This window comes from Macrotis lagotis, chromosome 2, assembly GCF_037893015.1.
Source record: "Macrotis lagotis isolate mMagLag1 chromosome 2, bilby.v1.9.chrom.fasta, whole genome shotgun sequence".
NCBI classification, from domain to species: domain Eukaryota; kingdom Metazoa; phylum Chordata; class Mammalia; order Peramelemorphia; family Peramelidae; genus Macrotis; species Macrotis lagotis.
In genome coordinates, this window is record NC_133659.1 from 287,748,623 (window position 1) to 287,768,562 (window position 19,940).

At 42.1% G+C, this 19,940-nt stretch overlaps 1 protein-coding gene across 5 annotated transcripts; it reads left to right on the forward strand.

Annotated features, from left to right (window-relative positions):
- Nucleotides 1–6,817: 6,817 nt before the first annotated feature.
- Nucleotides 6,818–18,155, forward strand: B4GALNT1 (beta-1,4-N-acetyl-galactosaminyltransferase 1). Of its 5 annotated transcripts, none has more exons than XM_074226286.1 (13): nucleotides 6,818–6,958; nucleotides 7,237–7,341; nucleotides 7,750–7,864; nucleotides 8,261–8,479; nucleotides 9,776–9,946; nucleotides 10,081–10,187; nucleotides 10,764–10,801; nucleotides 10,961–11,141; nucleotides 11,404–11,502; nucleotides 11,604–11,794; nucleotides 11,958–12,098; nucleotides 13,266–13,506; nucleotides 15,784–18,155. In XM_074226286.1, exons 4-13 carry the CDS (start codon nucleotides 8,262–8,264, stop codon nucleotides 15,999–16,001), a joined length of 1,605 nt encoding a protein of 534 aa, XP_074082387.1. In that variant the 5' UTR covers nucleotides 6,818–6,958; nucleotides 7,237–7,341; nucleotides 7,750–7,864; nucleotide 8,261; the 3' UTR covers nucleotides 16,002–18,155. The 5 variants fall into 5 exon arrangements, with proteins under 5 accessions (XP_074082387.1, XP_074082391.1, XP_074082388.1 ...); XM_074226290.1 differs by having other exon boundaries at nucleotides 11,419–11,502; XM_074226287.1 differs by having other exon boundaries at nucleotides 7,762–7,864.
- Nucleotides 18,156–19,940: the final 1,785 nt, after the last annotated feature.

The following is a 19,940-nucleotide window of genomic DNA, read 5'->3' on the forward strand; positions in this document are numbered from 1 at the left end:
GTTGATTAATTTTACTCTTTGTAGAGTTGCATTCCTTTTCCGGTTGGTTAGTTTTATTTTTTGAAGAGTTACATTCTTTTTCCAGTTAGTTATTTTTACTTTATTTTTTTTAGGTTTTTTTTTTTTGCAAGGCAAATGGGGTTAAGTGGCTTGCCCAAGGCCACACAGCTAGGTAATTATTAAGTGTCTGAGACCGGATTTGAACCCAGGTACTACTGACTCCAGGGCCGGTGCTTTATCCACTGAGCCACCTAGCCGCCCCTATTTTTACTTTAAAGGAGCTGATTTCTTTGACCAATTTTTCATAATTTTCCTGCATGATTTACACTTCTTTTTTCCATTTTTCTTCTTCCTCTCTTTTTCATTTTTTAAATTATTTTTAAGTTTTTCTATGATCATTTGGATTTGACTTCAATTCATACTCTTTTGAGACTTCCCCATAATTTTTCACTCTTTTCTCCTTCCAAGGTGGCATTATCATCTTTATCTGCACAGTAGCTTTCTAGAGTGAGCACTCTTAGCTTTGTCTGAGCTCTGATCCTGGAGTATAGTATAGACCCGAGCTTTTTTATTTTTTAGGTTTTTGCAAGGCAATGGGGTTAAGTGGCTTGCCCAAGGCTACACAGCTAGGTAATTATTAAGTGTCTGAGGTCAGATTTGAACTCAGGTACTCCTGACTCCAGGGCTGGTGCTATCCACTGCACCACCTAGCTGCCCCTAGACCCAAGCTTTTTATGTTGGGCTGGGATCTTATCCCTGGTTTATCCAAGGCCAAGATGTTGCCTGTGCAGTCCAGACCTTGTCTTTGTGGAGGTCTGTTTCCTCCTTTATGTCCGGGTTCATCAATGCAGTGGTTTGTTCCCAACCCAGTCCTGTCTTTTGCCCCAGTGTTCCCAGGGTTCAGACTCTGTTTGGGGCTGGGACCTGCTGGCTTGCTATATAGCTGCTAGGATCTATGCCATTGTCAAGCTGTCAGGACCTGGACTGCACTGTGGCTAAAAGCCTCCCCCTGGCTTTCTGGAACTCCTATCAAGCTTGGCTTTACTTCCCCTTTTCCCCCAAAGAGACAGTCCTTCACTAAAGATCCTCCACTATGTCTACCTTGAAAACTTTGGATCTTGTCTTTTTTTTTGGTGGGATCTGTAGCTTTAATGTCATTTAGTGTTGTGTAGGGAAAAGCTCAGGGATCATGATAGCTCCACAGTACCATCTTGGCTCCACTGTCCTTCATTTTTTTTAAATAATTAATTAATTGATTGATTTTACAATTTTACAATTTTTCCTCTAATCTTGCTTCCCTCCCCCCACCCCCACCTCCACAGAAGGCAGTCTGCCCTTAGTTCTTGAAGAAGATGGTGACATCAGGAAGGAGACTGAATTTGAGTGTGGGGATGCTGTGCTAAATCACTAACCTCACTTTCTCCTCTGGAGCCATCTGGGTCTAGTGACCAAATTTGAATCAGGACAACTGGAGGTGACCCTACATGCAAGGAAAACAGGGCTAAATAACTTGCCCAAGGTCACACAATTAGTTAGGGTCAAGTGTCTGAAGTTAGAATTGAACTCAGGTTCTCCTGACTTCAGGGCCAGTATTTTATCCATTGCAGTATGATAGAATTATTCTGCCAAATGTGGGTCTAGTCTTCAAGGTTTTGATTTAATCAACTTGAATTTTAGTTGTGTGGGTACTGGGTGCATTGGAAGGTGGGCAGAGATAGAGACTAAAATAATATAACTGAGACTCAAATAATCAGAGACTACTGAAACAAAGGTTGGATTAGCTAACCAATTTGGCAAATTTCTCTAGTGATTTAGGTCAAAGGAGAAGTTACAAGGGTAAAGGGTTTAGACTCACACAGCATGGAAGACTTAACTAAGATACAGACTAAGTCTTAAAAATAGAAATAAAATAATTTTTCAACTTTACACCCTTAAGAAGATTATATTCTAAAAGGAGAAAAACAACTGAAAATGAACAACAAAAGCATTTCTTCAAGGACTCATCATACTATACTTTATAGAATATCATGTGACACTTGGGCCTCTAAAAGGGAACACAAAAATATGTAAAACCAGTAGGCAAGATAATACAGAAGAGGGTATTATCTGTATAGAAATGATAAGTGCTCTGAGAACTGATAAGATCATTAAATAAGTACAGAAAACATGATTCTACTAAAGCATAGTTTTAACCATGTCACTCCCATGGTCCAGTATCTCCCTATTGCTTTCATGGAAATAAATTCTTCTATTTCTCTTTTAAAACCCCTCACAATCTGGTTCCAGCCTACCTTTCTAGCCTTGTTATATATCACTCTTCTTTCCACCATCTAACTTTGAGTTAAACTAACCTTCCTATTCTTCTTCATAGGCAATTTCATTTCTCTTATCCTCTCCTGCCTTTGCACAAGATGACTCCCATGCCTGAAATATATTTCCTCTTCATTTCTAATCACTTAGAAGTCCTTGTTTACTTGATGGACTTGCTCATTCCGTCATTACAACAATCAGGGACAATTTGGGGCTGTCTGCAATGAGAAAGAACTGTGGAGTTTGAACAAAGACCAAGGACTATTTCCTTTAATTTAGAAAAAAAACCTGACATCTTATTGTCTGATCTTGTTATCTCTTATACTTTATGTTTCTTCCTTAAGGATATGATTTCTCTCTCATCACATTCAATTTGGATCAATGTACATGGAAACAATGTAAAGACTGACAAATTGCTTTCTATGGGGGGTGGGGGGAGGGAAGTAAGATTAGGGGAAAAAATTGTAAAACTCAAAATAAATAAAATCTTTAATAAAAAGAAAAAGAAGTCCTTGTTTACTTCAAAATTCATTGTGAGCATCACTTTCTCCAGGAGGTCTTTCCAGTTACTAGTGCTCTCCCCTCTTAATTACCCTGATGTGTGTGTATGTGTGTGTGTGTGTGTGTGTGTAGATGTGTGGGTGTGTGGGTATGTGTGAGAAAGAGCCATCGAGAGAGAGTGAGTGAGAATGAGAGTGAGTGAGAGAGAGAGAGAGACAGACAGACAGACAGACAGAGAGACAGAGAGACAGAGAGACAGAGAGACAGAGACAGACAGATCTTCAAATAACAAACTCATAAGTAGAGAAAGTGTCTTTATTTGAGATAATTAGGTAGCAAACCTGCCACCCTGGGGGATGTACCATCAGGAGACCTACAGGAAAGGTTCTTATATTTTTAGAAGAAAGGGTGAAGAGGTCAATTTAGGTAGCAAGACCTGGTAATGAGATGCCAAATCTCTAGTGATTTAGGTCAAAGGAGAAGTTACAAGGGTAAAGGGTTTAGACTCACACAGCATGGAAGACTTAACTGGTCCACCAATCTGAGCCAGAAATACTCACTCATAACTGCAACGGAAAATACCACCTGTATTCAGAGAAAGAACTATGGAGTTTAAACAAAGACCAAATTACCTTCATTTTTTTTAAAGGTGTCTTATGTACAACATAATTTTGCTATCTCCAATATCTCCCTCAATGATATGATTTCTCTCTCAACACATTCAATTTTGATCAATGTATAGCATGGAAACAGTGTAAAGACTATCAGACTGATCTTGTTACTTCTTAGACTTCTCTTTAAGGATATGATTTCTCTCTCAACACATTCAATTTTGATCAATGTATAGCATGGAAACAGTGTAAAGACTATCAGACTGATCTTGTTACTTCTTAGACTTCTCTTTAAGGATATGATTTCTCTCTCATTTTCACCCAATTTGGATCAAGGTACAAGATGGAAACAAAGTAAAGACTGACAGAGTGCTTTCTGGGCGGGGGGGGGGGGGGAGGAGGGAAGCAAGACGGGGAAAATTGTAAAACTCAAATAATATCTTTAATAAAAATAAATTTAAAAAGAATATCAGACTGTCTTCTGTGGGGGGAATGAGGGGAGGGAAGAAAGGGTAGAGGATAAACTGTAAAATTCAAAAACCTTACAAAAAATTATAGGTAGAAACTACTATTGGATATAATTGAAAAACAAATAAAATATTAGTTTTTTTCTAGTTAATTTACCCTTTTTGATCTAACTTGTCATGAATCTCAGTGAATAAGGACATCAGGAGCTGAGATCTAAGATCCCAATGTGGTTCAGTTCAATCTAAGCAAGAGTAAAAATACAAATACATTGTTGTTTTTCCTTTGTTCTCAAAGAGGACCATGACATCAGGGATGTAATGCCGTGACATGCAAGTGAATTAGATTAAGTGAGGGGGCGCTGTGGAAAATCACTTTCTCTTCTGGAGCTATCTGAGTCCAGTGGCCAGATATGGATCATGATGACTAGAGATGGGCCTGGATGTAGTAAGAGACCTTGGACTTTTTAAGCTAAGGATTTTAGCAAGTCTCAGTTTGACTAAGACAAAGTCCCAGAATTCAGTGATTAAGGTTGGTAAGAAAGAAATGATGCAAAGAGTGGTCTCTTTTGAAAAATGAAAAAAAAAATCAATCTGGGAGGGAAAGACCAAAACAGAAACAATAGCTCTTTAAATTCACTCTGAGCCAATGAGGACTCAAGTAGGAATTGGTCTGGGACCTATTGCTAACCTATCAAAGACATTCAGACAAAAAGTTGGACTTTGAGGGGATACCCATCAATTGGAGAATGGTTGAACAAATTATGGCATATGAATGTGATAGCGTACTATTTTTTCAGTAAGAAATCATGAATGGATGGACTTCAGAAAAGCCTGAAAGGTCTTATATGAACTCATGTTGAGTGGGATAAGTGGAACCAGAGGAACATTATACACATTGACAGCAAGATTGTATAATGATCACCTATGATGGACTTGCTCATCTCAGCAGTACAATAATCAAAGACAGTTCTAGGGGACTTTTGATGAAGAGTGCCACCCACATTTGGAGAGGGAACTGTGGAGTCTGTGCAAGCTAAAACTCACAATTTTCAATTTTTAAAATTTGTTTTATGTTTTTTGGGTTTCATACCTCTCATGTTTTATTTTCCTTTTTTGTTCTGATTCTTCCTTCACAGCACGATTAATATGGAAATATGTTCAACATGGTTGTACGTACATAGCCTATTTTAGATTGTTCTGTCAGGGGAGGGGGAGAGAGGGGGAGAGAGAGATGTAACCTCAAGATTTTCCAAAGAAAAGATTGTTGAGAACCACCTTCACATGTAGTTGGTAAAATAAATAAATTTGTTTAAAAAAAAAAGCCTGGAAAGACTTTGCATGAAAGTAATGCCGAGTGAAGTGAGCAGAACCAGGAGAACATTGTGAGATGATCAGCTATAAAAGATGCAACTAAATGCAGTTCAGTGATCAAGAACAATCCTAAATGACCTGCTACAAAAAATACCATTCAAATCCAGAAAAAAACTATGGAGTCTGAATGCAGAACAAAGCACACATTCTATTCACTTTTTCAATCTTCTTTTAGGTTTTTCCTTTATTTCTCATGGTTGTTTTTTACTCTTAGTTCTAACTCCTCTTTCACAACATGACTAATATGTAAATATGCTAAACACAATTGTACATGTACAACCCATATCTGATTGTGTGCTGCCATAGAGAAGAGGGAAGGAAAGGGAGGGTGACAGAAAAATGTATCAGAAGCTTGCAAAAGGATAAATGTCAAGAACATCCATCTTTGCATGTAAATTGAACTGAACTTCTTGTCTGTCCCTATTTCCTCCCTGATAATAAGAAGCTAATAATAGCACCTACCTCACAGGGTTGTTAGAAGGATAAAATTAGATGAAATTTGTAAAGTCTTCTGCAAACCATAAGATATAGCTATTTTATGAGAAAAGTATATTCATTAATTCATCCATCCATATGAAGTTAAAGAAATTGTATCAGTATAAATATAGGAAGCACATTATGGATTCTTATATTCCATAGCAACATGGGTTCTTTAAATGCAAAGATTGCCTGGCACATAGTGGGTACTTATTACTTTAATTATCATTAATAACAATGATAATAGCATTTAATGTTAGCTATTTTTTTAAATAAAAATTGACTTTTTTTCTCATCCAAGTTGTCGCTCCCTTGATTTATCCATAGACTGAGGACTTTCAGGGTGAACTGGTCCATGACCTCAAGTGAAAAATCCCTAGACTAGATATCCCAGACTAAGTTACTTTCTAACCTAGCATTCTATGGCTCCTGATTTCCATTATAAGGCATCTTTCCCTCCTCCTCTCCCCACAAAAAAAATCCCACTTCTTTATCCCCACACAAATTCTAAGATTGAGAAGAGTGACTTTGAGGGGCTCTTGAAATCTCTTAAGACTGGAAACAGGAGGAGGTAGGAGTTATTGGAGAGTTACTTATTTTTTTATTTTTTACTTTTTTTTAGGTGAGAGTTAGTTAAAATTACAAATCATTTGGTAATTAACTTATAAAGAGAATGTTCTTACCCTTGAAATCAAAAATCTAGTTAAAACAAACAAAGCAAATCAACAACAGCAACAACAAAAAACAAAGGGAGGGGAGAAAAAAGAGACAAAGGCTGTCCTTCACTGCTGCTTTGGGTCTCCTTTATTTTTCCAACTGGAAATACCCAATCCCTAAAACTCCTTCTGGGTTGTGGTCGCCTCCTCTCGAGTCCTCCAAGCTCAAATACCCTGACCTGGCTCCAGGTCCTCGATATGCACACACCCCAGAGCATCTCCAGGGTGGGTAGACTGGTGCTCTGGGTTTTGGTACCCACGACTGCTCTCACTCTTGCACAGGCTCCCTTATGCTCCAGCTGTGGTTCTCCCCACTCCCACGAGAGGGCAGCTCCTCCCGCATTCATTGTGTCACGAGCCAGAGCCCAAGACCGAGACGGGGCCAGAGACTGAGCTCCAGGCTGAACAAGTAAGCGGTGGGAGGCCCTTCCCTAGGAGCCGGAGGCTGAGACTGAGCCAGCCCAGGCTGCAAGGCGGTTGTCAGTCTGAGCCCTTGGAAAAGCAGGTAAAGACCGGGGAGGACCTTAATCTCCAATGCCTTTGTTCGCAGGGACCGGGGTCTAGAGGACTGGGGAAAGGCCCGAGGCGGAGGGGTGGATTCCCATTTTTTCCCCATCTCCCTTTCTCCTAGCGAGGAAGTGTTCTCCCCTGCGCCTCAGTTCTCCAGGCTACTGACAGATTGAAAGGAGGTTATGTGTGGGGGAGGTGGGGCGAGAGGGGGGCTTCTGCGGGGCAGAATTCTCCCGCACGCATTCGCGGCTCTGAGACTCCTCCCAATCTCAGACCGGACCTACTCCAATAACATCCCCATGCGGACTTTTGGACCTGTCTTGGCTGCCCTACGGAGAAGAAATCGAGATACGGCCGAGTCCTGAGACCGCCTGACAGGTCATTGCCGGGATCTGAGTGGGGCTGAAAGGACCTGGGGGTGGGGGACGGTGCGGTTCTGAACCCTTCTTCGCATCTCGTTCTATCGTGTGTGTGTGTGTGTGTGTGTGTGTGTGTTCGGGGTCGGGGAATGAGGGGGGTGCAGTATCATGGGCCTAGAGGGAGAACCATTCTCCCCCACTCATTTCTCCACTGCCTCACTCCTATCCCCATCAGCCCACTCTGTCCCTGTCTGCTCCCTCTCCCCCTGTTCCATATGTTCGAATCTGCTTCTTCCCCACCCCCACCCCCCCATCCCCAGCCAAACCATTTGAGCTATGTTACTAAGGGAGAGGGAAGTGTGAGAGAGAGCCTCTCTGCGCCTCTGGGTCTCCTCTACTTACACAACTGCAAACAACCAATCTCTAGAGCTTCCTCTAGGCTGTGGTCACTTCTCCGGCATCCGCCAAGTTCAAATACCCTACCCTGGCTCCAGAGCCTCAATATGCACACATTCCATTTTGATCAAGGAGCAGGTTGTCGGGTAAGTTAGAAAGCTACCAGAACCTGGAAGAGTGGGGAACTCCTCCCCCCCCAAAAAAGCAGGTTAATATTTAATCTTAAATTCTTTTTTAAATTCATTTGCCATACTTAAGTGTGTGAGTGGGAAGGATAAGATTGTGTTGGGATATTCAAATAGTAATGTGTGAAACAGATTAGGAGCAGGGTCTGGGCAGGAAAAAATGGCACCAAAAAAATCATATGAGGAAGACAAGGTTTAGAGGCAAGTCCTGAGGTAAGGAAGTAAAAGGTTATGACCCAAGGTCTTAGTTTTCAACATTATAGGTGTAGAGCTCTTCTAGTGAGTCCTTTTCCATGGTAGAGAAGCAGATCCAGGGCTCCACTTACTTAATGGACCTCCTCTTTTCTCTAATTCTAGAATGAAGCTAGGCCGAAGGTCGATTTGTAGCTTCTTGCTACTGTTCTTCACTGCTGCTTTGGGTCTCCTTTACTTTTACAACTGGAAATACCCAATCCCTAAAACTCCTTCTGGGTTGTGGTCGCCTCCTCTCGAGTCCTCCAAGCTCAAATACCCTAACCTGGCTCCAGATCCTCGATATGCACACATTCCCTTTAAGCTCAAAGAGCAGGTTGTTGGGTAAGTTAGACAGCAACCAGGACCTGGTTGAGTGGGGGATTCCAGTTTTTAAAAAAAGGCAGTTTAACATTTAACTTTCAATTCCTTTTGATTTTTCCTGAGCCCATTTCACTTAGGGCTTATTATTTTTAAAAGCTGTAAATTAAGTGGGCAGAGTACTAGAGCCACAGAGAGTGTAAATGAAATCATAAGTGATTTCAGTTGGAAAAGGAATCTTTGAGTGTATCAAGTTCATTTCACTTGTAAATAAGAAAACTGAGGCACCGAGAAATAAAATATACTTTGCCCAAGATCCAGCCGTCAAATATTGACTATAAGTGAGTGGCTTCCAGAACCAGTGCATTTAGAATTAGAGAACCAAGGTTCGGATCCCAACTCTGCTACTTACTATCTCAGGAGCCATTCTCCTCTCTGGGCTCCAGTTTACTTAACTGCAAAAACTGACAATGGGACTAGTTGACCTCTTTTCCAGTTCTCCTCTAACTGTGATCCAAAGGCATGTAAATCATCAGCATGGTAGGAGTTGCAGTGGAAGATTGTATTGTTACAAACCTCTCCCTTATATCCTGAAAGCGTTTCCTGTTATGGCTTTATATTTATTGTGGACGGGAGAAGACAAGGATTCATTTGGCATTTATGGGAGTTATTTATTAAATGCTATTTGAAGTGGTTCTAGGGTGCTAGAGATCTATGAATGATTGAGAAAAACCTCAAAGATGGTGAGCTGGGGTCCAGCTTCCAGTGCTATTCTTCTTCAATCTAGAGGTATTTCCTCCTTGATGAGAGATACCCCTATATCTTAGGGCAACTGGAATATTATCATAGCTTTACACTTTCCTGAAACTCTCCTGGAGTAGGAGAAGGAAAAGTTGAACTGAATCAATATTTGAACTGCATTAAATTTGTTTGTGATAAGAGGTAGCAACAGTTCTTGTAGTGATTTACTATCCATTCTGGGGAGAAGCAATGGGGTATAGAGACTTGCCAAGGTGGCACAACTACTAAGTGTCTGTGGGTGAATTTGAACTCAGGTCTTCCTGACTACAAGGCCCATGCTCTATCCACTGCACCCTTTTCCAAGATTTACTAGTTAAAATTAGACTTTGTGGAAAGAAAAATTCTAAACTCTTAAATGAGACTAACATTTTAGAAGAATAGTGGAAGACATGAGTGTTTAAAAGCAGAGTTAACAAGAGTTTTGGGGAAGAAGATTTTGATTGGGTAGGTTTGGTAATAATTAATACATGGCTGGGTTTAAGGCAAAGTATGGAAATAGCATTCCTTCCAACTCCCCAGGTTACTGGCCCAAAACACCTGTAGTTGTGTGACCAGCAGAGGAGGACTTGGCTTCTCTCTCCCATTTCAACATCAAGTACACGCATTTGACTTCACATCAGCTTATAGACCTGAGGAGCTGCTGGCAGCCACTATTGCAAGAGATCGGGAATACCAAGCTTTCCAGGCCAGGTGTCAGGGGATTGAAGGGGAGAGGATAATTTCTGAGAAGGGGGAGGAGATGTGTGTGAGAATTCTGAGGATGGGAAAGGATAGAGGCACCAACTCCCTCTTAGCCTTCATCTATCCAATCTGACCACCTCCAGGGTCCAGTCTCCAGCTGACCAGATACTCATCGCTCCAGCTAACTCCCCACTTCAGTATCCCCTGAAGGGTGTGGTGGTTCAACCCCTAAAGACCATCTTGGTGCCAGGTACAGTAGGTGGGGGCAGGGAAAACAACAGGGCATTGCAATGGAGGATTGTGGTCATTGTATACACCTAGGAGGGAAGTGGCATAGGAATGGGAGGGGGAATTGAGTGATCTGAGGCATCCACAAGAGATATAAGGTCATTTGGGGGTAGGAATAGTGGAAAGCCATGGTAGGGAAGATACTCAAGGGTCTAGGGAGAAAGGTTTATAAAACTTCAGTAGTTAGGAAGGATAATTATTCCTCTGGAGGGAGGAATAAAGAAGGTGTCTGAATGAGATATGAAATTAGGTAAGGAGAATTAAGATCACTAGCAAATAAATATTTGAATGAAAATAAGTTTAAAGATAAGAGAGAATGTCCAGCTTGAGGTGGTCATATGATACCCAAAGTCCCTGGCATGACAGGGATAGGAATTGGCACCAGAATACAAAGGGACAGTTTCATGGACAGAATGAAGACAAGAATGTGGAGGAATAGAGAAGGCAAAAGAATGAATTTCAGAGGGTCTAATCAACCTGGCAAGATGCTTCTTGAGCATAATGTGATATTTTCCCTGACTCCCTCCTCTGTCTCCAGGTCTCAGCCTGCAAGCATCTGAGCAAGAAGTGTACCAGGTAAGAGAGCTGGACATAGGAAGACAGCATGAGATGAAATACTGGGTGAGGTAGTAGATTTAGGGGGCCAGAAGATAAAGTAGTGAGAGGAGAAGCATAGGAAAGCACATGGGTCTAACCCTGCCAGGCTCTGACTTTGTCTCTCCCACACATACTCAGGTAAACCTCTCGGCTTCTCTTGGCACCTGGGATGTGGCTGGGGAAGTGGAAGGAGTGATACTTCGAGGGGAGGGCCAGCTGGAACTCACTCTCTCAAGCCCAGAGTTAGACCGGCTCAACAAACAGCTTCAACTGGTCACCTACAGTAGCCAGAGCTACCAACCAGACACTGAAGACACAGGTGAAAAGGCAGTCCAAGCTCAAGGGGTGAATGAGGTGGGAGACTAAAATGCCTGGAGTTGGGGGAGGTGCTAAGACACAGTACAGAGCAGGCCATCTAGACAATAGACCCACTGAGCTCAGCCTTTGGGAGGGGAGAGTCATGAAAGGACCATTGTCTGGCTTGGGCAGAGAGCAAGAAAGAGGGAGAGGAAAGGAAACCCAATCTGTAGTCATCCTCCCCCCCCCCAACATTACACACATTTCATTCTCACCCTCTCCAGTCCGGTTCTCCACAGATGGCCATGAAGCTGTCTTCACTATCCGAATCAAGCATCCACCCAGACCTCGACTGTACCCACCTGGGTCACCCCCTGAAGGAGGTAAGGCCAGAACTAGAGAGGTGGCTTTGGGGATGGTGAGAAGGATTTGTTCTGCTTGAAATCTCACTGGTAGCCTGGTTCTTTTTCCATTCTGACACCAGCCAAATATAATATCAGTGCTCTGGTCACCATCGCAACTAAGACCTTCCTTCGCTATGACCGTCTCCGAAACCTCATCAATAGCATCCGTCGTTTCTACCCAACGGTCACAGTGATCATCGCTGATGACAGTGAGCAACCCGAGACAGTCAATGGTCCTCATATCGAGCACTACCTCATGCCCTTCGGCAAGGTGGGTGAGAATGGGTGGGAGACAGTCCCACAACAATAGGGGGAGAGGTGCCGTGTTTATCTAAAGAAGACAGTGGACACTGGTGACTAAGAAATAGTGGGAGGATGGAGGAATAGGTTTAATCACTTTCCTCTCCTCCCCTAGCAACTCTCATTTCCCCTAGGGATGGTTTGCAGGTCGGAATCTAGCTGTTTCCCAAGTAACCACAAAGTATGTGCTGTGGGTGGATGACGACTTCATCTTCACTGGACGGACGAAGCTGGAGAAGCTTGTGGATGTGTTGGAGAGGACATCTCTGGACTTGGTAGAAAAAAAGAGATTAGGATAGGGAGAGGGAAGGTAGTAGGTAAAGGAAAAGAAGACTGGGGAAAGGATGAGTTTGGAGGGGATGGAAGGAGGGCACCTGGGAGGTGTGTGAGGGAAGAAGTCAATTATATAAGGCCTACATGTCTAGCACTTCGTTAACTAAATGCTTTATCTAATTTGCTTAAGTGACTTACTCAGGTTCAAATGGTTAGGAAGTATCTGAAGCTGGATTTTAACTCAGATCTTTCTGATCCTGGGGACAGGTGAGTGGCACAATGGATAATGTTCTAGGCCTAGAGGAAGACCTGAGTTCAAAGTTGATCTCAGAGACTTGCTAGCTGTGTGTGACCCTGAGAAAGTTACCTAACCCTGTCTGTCTCAATTTCCTTATCTATAAAATAAGCTGGAAAAGGAAATGGCAAACCATTCCAGTATCTTTGCCAAGAAAATCCCAAATGGGAGGGGTGGCTAGGTGGCGTAGTGGATAAAGCACTGGCCCTGGAGTCAGGAGTACCTGGGTTCAAATCCGGTCTCAGACACTTAATAATTACCTAGCTGTGTGGCTTTGGGCAAGCCACTTAACCCCATTTGCCTTATAAAAAAAAATCCCAAATGGGATCACAAAGAGTTGGATTTCACTGAAATGAATGAACAACTTCTTCCTGATCCTAAACCTGGTTATCCTCAGTGCCACCAGTTGTCTTTCTCTAGGCTGAGAACTTAATAATGAAACTTTCCTCATCTCCTAAGGGAGTAGAGGAAAGGAGAAAAAGAGAGATTTTTAGAGATTTAAGAATTAATGGATGTGACTGAAAAGGGCCTATCACAGAAACCTTACATGCCTAACTTTTCCATTGTCCCAGGTCTGTGTATGGGTGTGGGATAGGTATGAAAAGGGAGAAGGCAGAGGCAGAAGCATCTAATTTTGTGAAGAGAGTACATGAGTGGGGAAAGAATGTGTGGAAGGAGCTGTGGTCTGATGCCCTTAGAAACCAGAAATGGTTCAGTCCCTTTCTACCCCACCCACTCTCATTCTTTCATCTTATCTTCCTTGCCTTTCTTATCTTTCCTCCACAATAATTCATAAAGTCCATTTATCTGCCATTTCCTGGTTTGTAACTGTACCTCCTATTCATGTCCTCTGTCTCCCTTCTGCCTTTTTCAGGTTGGGGGAGCAGTTCGGGAGATCACAGGCTTCTCCACTACTTATCGACAATTGTTGAGCATAGAACCTGGTGGCCCTGGCTGGGGAGACTGCCTCATTCAAAGGCGAGGCTTCCACCATGAGCTCCCAGGTTTCCCAGATTGTGTGGTCACTGATGGTGTTGTCAACTTCTTTTTGGCTCGAGTGGATAAGGTTCGAGAGATAGGCTTTGACCCTCGACTCAGCCGGGTGGCCCATTTGGGTATGTGACATTCCCTCCATATTTCTGCAAGCCCCCACCTTCACTGGGATTCACTAAACTAAAGATACAACTGGGTTCCTGAGCCTTAGTGAGGAAAAGTAACTCCAAAGCAGAGCTGGGACTTCTAGTCCAGTGAGCACCTAAGGTGAAAAGTTCAAAAGGGCGCAATAAGACAATGCTGGAAAAAAATTAAAACAGGTTAATATATTTTTTCCTTTTTTATAGTAAATTTTTATTGGTACCTTGTTTTTATATCACCTATATTTATCAACGTAGCCCTACTGCCTTGCCCCACCCTACATTTATTAACAAAGACTCTCTTTAAAGGAAAGAAAAGTTCAGAAGAACCAACCTAGTCATCCATGTAGTTTACATTATCTATGGTGTTCCACCCCCTTAGTTCCCTAAGTTGCAAGAAAATGAGGAAGGAGCCTTCTCTTATCTCTTCTTTAGAGCAAGACTTGGTTGTAATTTAATAGAATTGGTTTTGTTGCTTTTCTTTCCTTTTACAATGTTATTCTCAGGTATATAGCTTTCCTGGTTCTACTTCACATCAGTTCACATCTTCCCATGTTTCTCTGTATTCATTGTATTTTTTTAAAGTACCAAAATATGTTATATTTTATTTTATCACAACTTGTTGAGCTATTGCTCAATCAATCAATGGGATATACATATTAATTATAATGCGGGGAAAAAGGTTGCGTGTAGGTATTGATTTTTGTTTGTTCAGTGTGGTAGGGTGAAGGTTCAATTGTCACATGTCCAAAGGACCTGTTTTCAAATCTTGTCCTGAGCACAGCACATACTTCCTTGCTCTGATCAAAGGCTTTTCCCCTCCTCTTCTTTATTTGCTCTATTTACTTCCTAAGAGCTCAACTTTATCTTTATATTCTTAGAGTATGAATGGTGAGTGACCTCCACCACCACCTATTCTACAATACTTCACTAGACTTGAAACTGAAAATTTTCTTTATACTTAATAACCACAAAGGTTCTCAGGCACCCTGTACCATTTTTTTTAACCAAACTCTGTTTTCTTTAATCTAGAAGCTCCCAGTGAGGAATGAATGCAAATTGGTGTCTATTCCACAATTTATAACCTTGGAAAATTGCCTGGAGTCACTGTTAATATTAATTGCCTAGGGTCCAATAGCCAGGCTATGTCAAAGGTGGGGCTTGAATCCAAATCCTTTTGACTCTAAAGGCTACTTTTGTATCTTCTAAATTCATCTGCACATTTTAACACATTATATATTTGAATATGTGCACATGAAAGAACTCTTCTTCACCAAGGTAGTGAACACTCCATTCCCAAAAAGGGAAAGATGAAAATTAGGAAGACCTAGGGATTTAATGGATTCCTTCTAACCTGAAGTTTTGCTTTCTTTCTCTACCAGTCCTGCCCTTTTCTATCCAAAGTTCAGGCAAGAATAATCCAGCATCAGTTGAATAACTATCCCAGTCAGGAGAAAGTCTTGTTTTGTTTTGTTTTTTTAATTTCAACAATGCCTCTTGTTTTGTTTTTAATATAATGGTCATTTCCAGATAGGTTTCACCCCAAGTGAATCTTTCCTTGTAGCAGAGAAAAAAAACATAACTTCTGGAAAGGTGCCCAAGCCCAACCACTCTTCTTCCAGATTGAACAACATCCCAGTCTTCCCAAAAAAAGTTCCTTTCTTTCCCAAAAAGGAGCAGTATGCATTTCCTCATTTCTTCTCTTGGGACCATGTTGTTCATTGTGACTAATGTTGTTTCATTTGATTGTTCTTTCCCTTTATTTCCCTTATTTTGTTGTAGTCATTGATATATATGTGTGTGTGTATATATATATATATATATATATATATATATATATACATTATATATTGTTTTCCTAGTTCTTCTTACTCTATTCTACATAAATTCATATAATGCTTCTCATTTTTATCTGAATTCCTCATTTGTTATAGTAAAATAGCAACATTATATTAATATGCTATAATTTGTTTGGCCATTCCCCAATTAATGGGCACATGGTCTATCAGGTTCTAAATTTACAAAGTTCTTTCAACTTGTTACCTTGCTTTTGTTTCCATTTTATTTGACAGATGCTTATCCCAAATTTATAGTCAAAGAAATAGCCTTGGAGACGGGCCTGAGGGCAAAACTTTCCTCAAACACAAAAATTCCAAATTCTCTTGTCCTGTTGAGATTTGTTCTTTGGGTGGGCTTCTATCCTTCATGGCCTTTCTCTCAATGTCTCCCTCTTTTTCTTTCCCTTTCAATTCCCTCCAGAATTTTTCTTGGATGGACTTGGCTCCCTTCGGGTGGGCTCCTGCTCTGATGTCTTAGTGGATCATGCATCAAAGCTGAAATTACCAATGGCACCTTGGGGGACTGAGGCAGAGATTTATGCCAAATACCGATATCCTGGGGTCACGGATGAGAGCCAGGTGTCCAAACACAAACTGCTCTTCTTCAAACATCGCCTCCAGTGCATGACCTCAGATTGATTGGTCCAGTAATAATAGAATGGCTGATATGAAGGACATAGTGACTGCCTGATTGCCCTTGTATGCACTATTGTGGTCACTTCAATTACCCTGCTGATCAAGTTTGTGGCTGATCACCCAAGGACTGTTCAAAGGTTATCCAAGCCTTCAAATTCTTTGATCTTGACCCAATCCTAAGATGAGAACTGATCTTCCTCAATGCCCAAAGTACCACTGGATCTATGACCCACCTTCACCAATTTGGTGGCAGCTTACCAGACAACCCTCCCCACTCCCACCCCCATTCCACTCCCTATTCTTTTAATTAAGAGTAATAAGGATACCCTTCTAGTGCCAAGGAGCCTGATGGTTTCAAAGAGCCAAACTGCACCCACCCCTCATGTGGAGACACTTTTGCCTATCTCCTTAAGAGCAGAGGCTCTAGATAGGCACACCCTTTGGGGTGCACCCTTGTGTCTCTATGCATCATATTCAGTTATCCTCACCACCACCCCCCCCAATCCCACCACACCCCCTAGGAGAATTTCAACCTCATAAATTAAGCAGGTTTCTGAATAGAGTTCTCCAGAGGGGGTTAATGAACTAGTCAACCATTCTGTAATCAGGGTCAGTCGTATCTCTTCAGAGTCAAGGCGACATAAAGGGGTCTCTAATGGATATCTGTTGGAATGTTCAGACCCCAAAGCAAGCTAGAAAGGGCTGGCATTTATCATGTTGATCACAGAAAAATCTAACTTCATTTTATTGATAACATAAATAATGAGGGAGTCTCTGGTTTTCCCCTCAGTGGTCATAATCTCTCCCCTAGAGTATCCAACCAGGGATTCCTAATAAGCAGAGATGTTAGGTTCACACCCAGATCATGCAAGTCTTTGAGGTCAGAAGCCCCTAAAAAGGGAAAAGGGAGAGTGATGGAAAGAATTCTGGGAACATACCTCCTACCTCCCCCATCATCCCTAAGGAGACTGGGTGGGGGAATAGGATGGGAAATTATGTTCTGTAAGACCCTTCCTCATACTTCAGGCCAATTCTTCCTTTGAGTCTTTTAAGAAGTATTACTGTGGGGTGGCTAGGTTGCGCAATGGATAGAGCACTGGCCCTGGAGTCAGGAGTACCTGAGTTCAAATTTGGCCTCAGACACTTAATAATTACCTAGCTGTGTGGCCTTGGGCAAGCCACTCAACCCCATTGCCTTGCAAAAAACTTAAAAAAAAAAGTGTTACTATACTCCCTTGCTCATTCCCTCAACCTCCATTCTATCTCTCCACTCTTCCCCCACCCCTAACATCTACCTTATCAGCTTTGCATCCTGGCCCCCCTATACCATGTTCCCTCCTTCCTCATACATGTCCTTTCTCCTTGGCCACTCCTCCCATTGTCTAGTTTCCTTTTCCTATCCTCTTATTATCCCTAAGATCACCCCTGACTTCTCACTATCTTCCCTCCACCAACCCATTGTTCCCAGACCTTTAGCAGCCTCTCCAGTGCATAGGCAGCTGCATCTTGGACACTCACAAAAAATTGCTCTGGGGGTCAATATGTCCAGGAGCCCAGTCCTGGTAGTGTCCCCATTATGGGAGCTGTGCCAACAGTAAGAATGATCAAAATCTCAACTCTGGTCTCCATTTCATCCCTTTTCCTATACCCCACCAAATAATTTAAAGCATTTCCAAGCCTGCCTAATTTCATGCATCTTCCCATTACACTGAGCCAAGAGGTGAATCCTGGCTGCACTGCACTGACTAACCAACTGGGGAAAGGAAGAATTTCAAGGCTGGTTAACAGAAGAAGAGTTGCCTCAGTTGCCCACTACTTTCAGGACCAGCACCAGTTTTGATTCTTTTCCCCTCCCCTGCCACATCATCCTTTCACAGATACTTCAGTCTCTCGCTTTCAACTCTGGAACCAAGATGAACTCAACTCTGTCATTGCTCCACACAAGAGTATGCCAATCTCCTCCCCTACTACTCCTCTCAGTAGTTCTTTAACTCCGGATCAGAAGATGCTTCCCTGACCAGTTTCCCTATTTGTTTTGTCTCCACATTAGAATGGAAGCTCCTTGAGGGCAGATGTTCTTTGATTTTGTATTTGTATCCTCAGCGCTTAGCACAATGCTTGGAACATAGTAAGCGCTTAATAAATTTTTTAAATTAATTCATCCTTCTAACTACGTCACTCCAACATGCATACACATACCTACACCAACTCCTGTGCTCCAGCCACATCCACAAAAATGATAGCACTGCAGCCAAGTTGGAATGTTCTGACCCCAAAACAAGCTAAAAAGGGCTGGCATTTATCATGTTGATCACAGAAAAGCTAAGGAATGACAACTTGAACAAGTTCCTCTCCTGGAACTGCGCAGTTGTTGTATCAGTACTACTGTGGTTGGAACCTCTTTTCTACTATCTGCCCAAGGTAGTGAATTGTGGGAAAGATTGGGGATTTGTACCAATTGTCCATTTTTGAGGTGTAAATACTCACACTTAAAAAGTGAACAATCTTGTGTGCTGGTTTTTTTGTGCTTTTTTTTTTTTTATGATCTCCCAGCTGTCACCCAAATCTTCCCAAGTTCCCTTTCCCAGCTTACCTGACTCAACTGATATATGTGACTTTGCAGAGTCCTAGTGGATAAGGAGGAGGGAAGGAGTTACCACCCCAATTAGTAAATATTAGTTCTCTATTCATCTGTCCATCCAACCTCCATTTGACTTATAACATCTGTCCTTTAAACCTTCACCTCCTGTTGTTTTCTCACCTCATCTTGCCTCTCTTACCCCAGCAGCTGCCCCATAGTTTGAAGAAATCTGCCTCTGGTCCTAAAATACAGCAGGACAGGAATGTCTGAAGATTTGTAGTCCAGGAACCTGACATAGCTGGAGAAGGTATTTGCAGTACCAAAACACGAACAAAACATTCTTTCTAAGTAGGATCATCTCCATCTCCATTCCCCAACCTCCTCTTGCCCACCTTAGAATTTTCTTTGATTAGACAGACTAGTTCTCTTCCCTTTGCTTGACCAAGCACCAGACACTGTATCCTGGGGATCACATGGAGAGGAGAGTAAAAGAAGTAGGATCATCCATATCCTTAGAGTAGATAGTCTACTATTGAGCATATACACAAAGGAAATCATAGAAACTCAACTTGTCAGAAATGGAATTCATTATCTTTCCTCCAAAATCCCTTCTTCTTCCTAAATTCCATATTAGTAGGAATTTGCTGGAACCAGCCCTGACCAGCACAAGAGACTGTTCACTTTTCAGTGTGAACATTTACACCTCAAAAATGGGCAATTTCTACAAATCCCTACTCTTTCCCACAATTCACTACCTTGGGTAGATAGTAGACAAGAGGTCCCAACCATAATAGCACTGATGACACAACTGTACAAGAGGCCTGCAAGCAGAAAGGGAAGGAAGGATGTAAAGAGTTGGGATGTGGAATAGAGAACTGACTTTCTCCTTATGACTAACCTTCCTAAAACTTGTATGCTTCTAGCACCAGCTGTTTCCCCTTTGTCTCCCCACAACCTTTACACTGTTCCTTCTTTCTCATTTCATCCTACATGGATATCTCAGCCCCTTCAGATTCTTCATTATTTGATCAAAATGTCCTCCATCCTCCTTACTTAAATGTCCCTACAGGACCTCTACAGTCTTTGGCACTCTCCACTTTACCTGTGTGTGCCCCCCTGCATCTGCTAGCAAACTGGTTGTAGCTAATGTGGCTGAGCTGGGGAAGCAGGAGAAGAGTGAGGAGACTAGATTGGAGACACCATGAGCCAGGAGCTCCTGGAAGTAAGGGGAATATTAGGATTAGGATGAGTGACTTATAATTAGGCTAGGATCAGGGGTCAGAGGTCTAAGTCACACCTGGTTAGGGTTGATGGTATGTCTGTGCTTGTCTGCATAGATTGAAGCCAGAGACACTGATACA

Excerpts from the sequence above, each read along its gene's own strand:
- B4GALNT1 (XM_074226286.1), top strand. The coding sequence starts at position 8,262 with ATGAAGCTAGGCCGAAGGTCGATTTGTAGCTTCTTGCTACTGTTCTTC. Across the intron at positions 8,480-9,775 it reads CTCAAAGAGCAGGTTGTTGG|GTTACTGGCCCAAAACACCT; the intron begins GTAAGTTAGACA and ends CCAACTCCCCAG. Across the intron at positions 12,099-13,265 it reads AGAGGACATCTCTGGACTTG|GTTGGGGGAGCAGTTCGGGA; the intron begins GTAGAAAAAAAG and ends TGCCTTTTTCAG.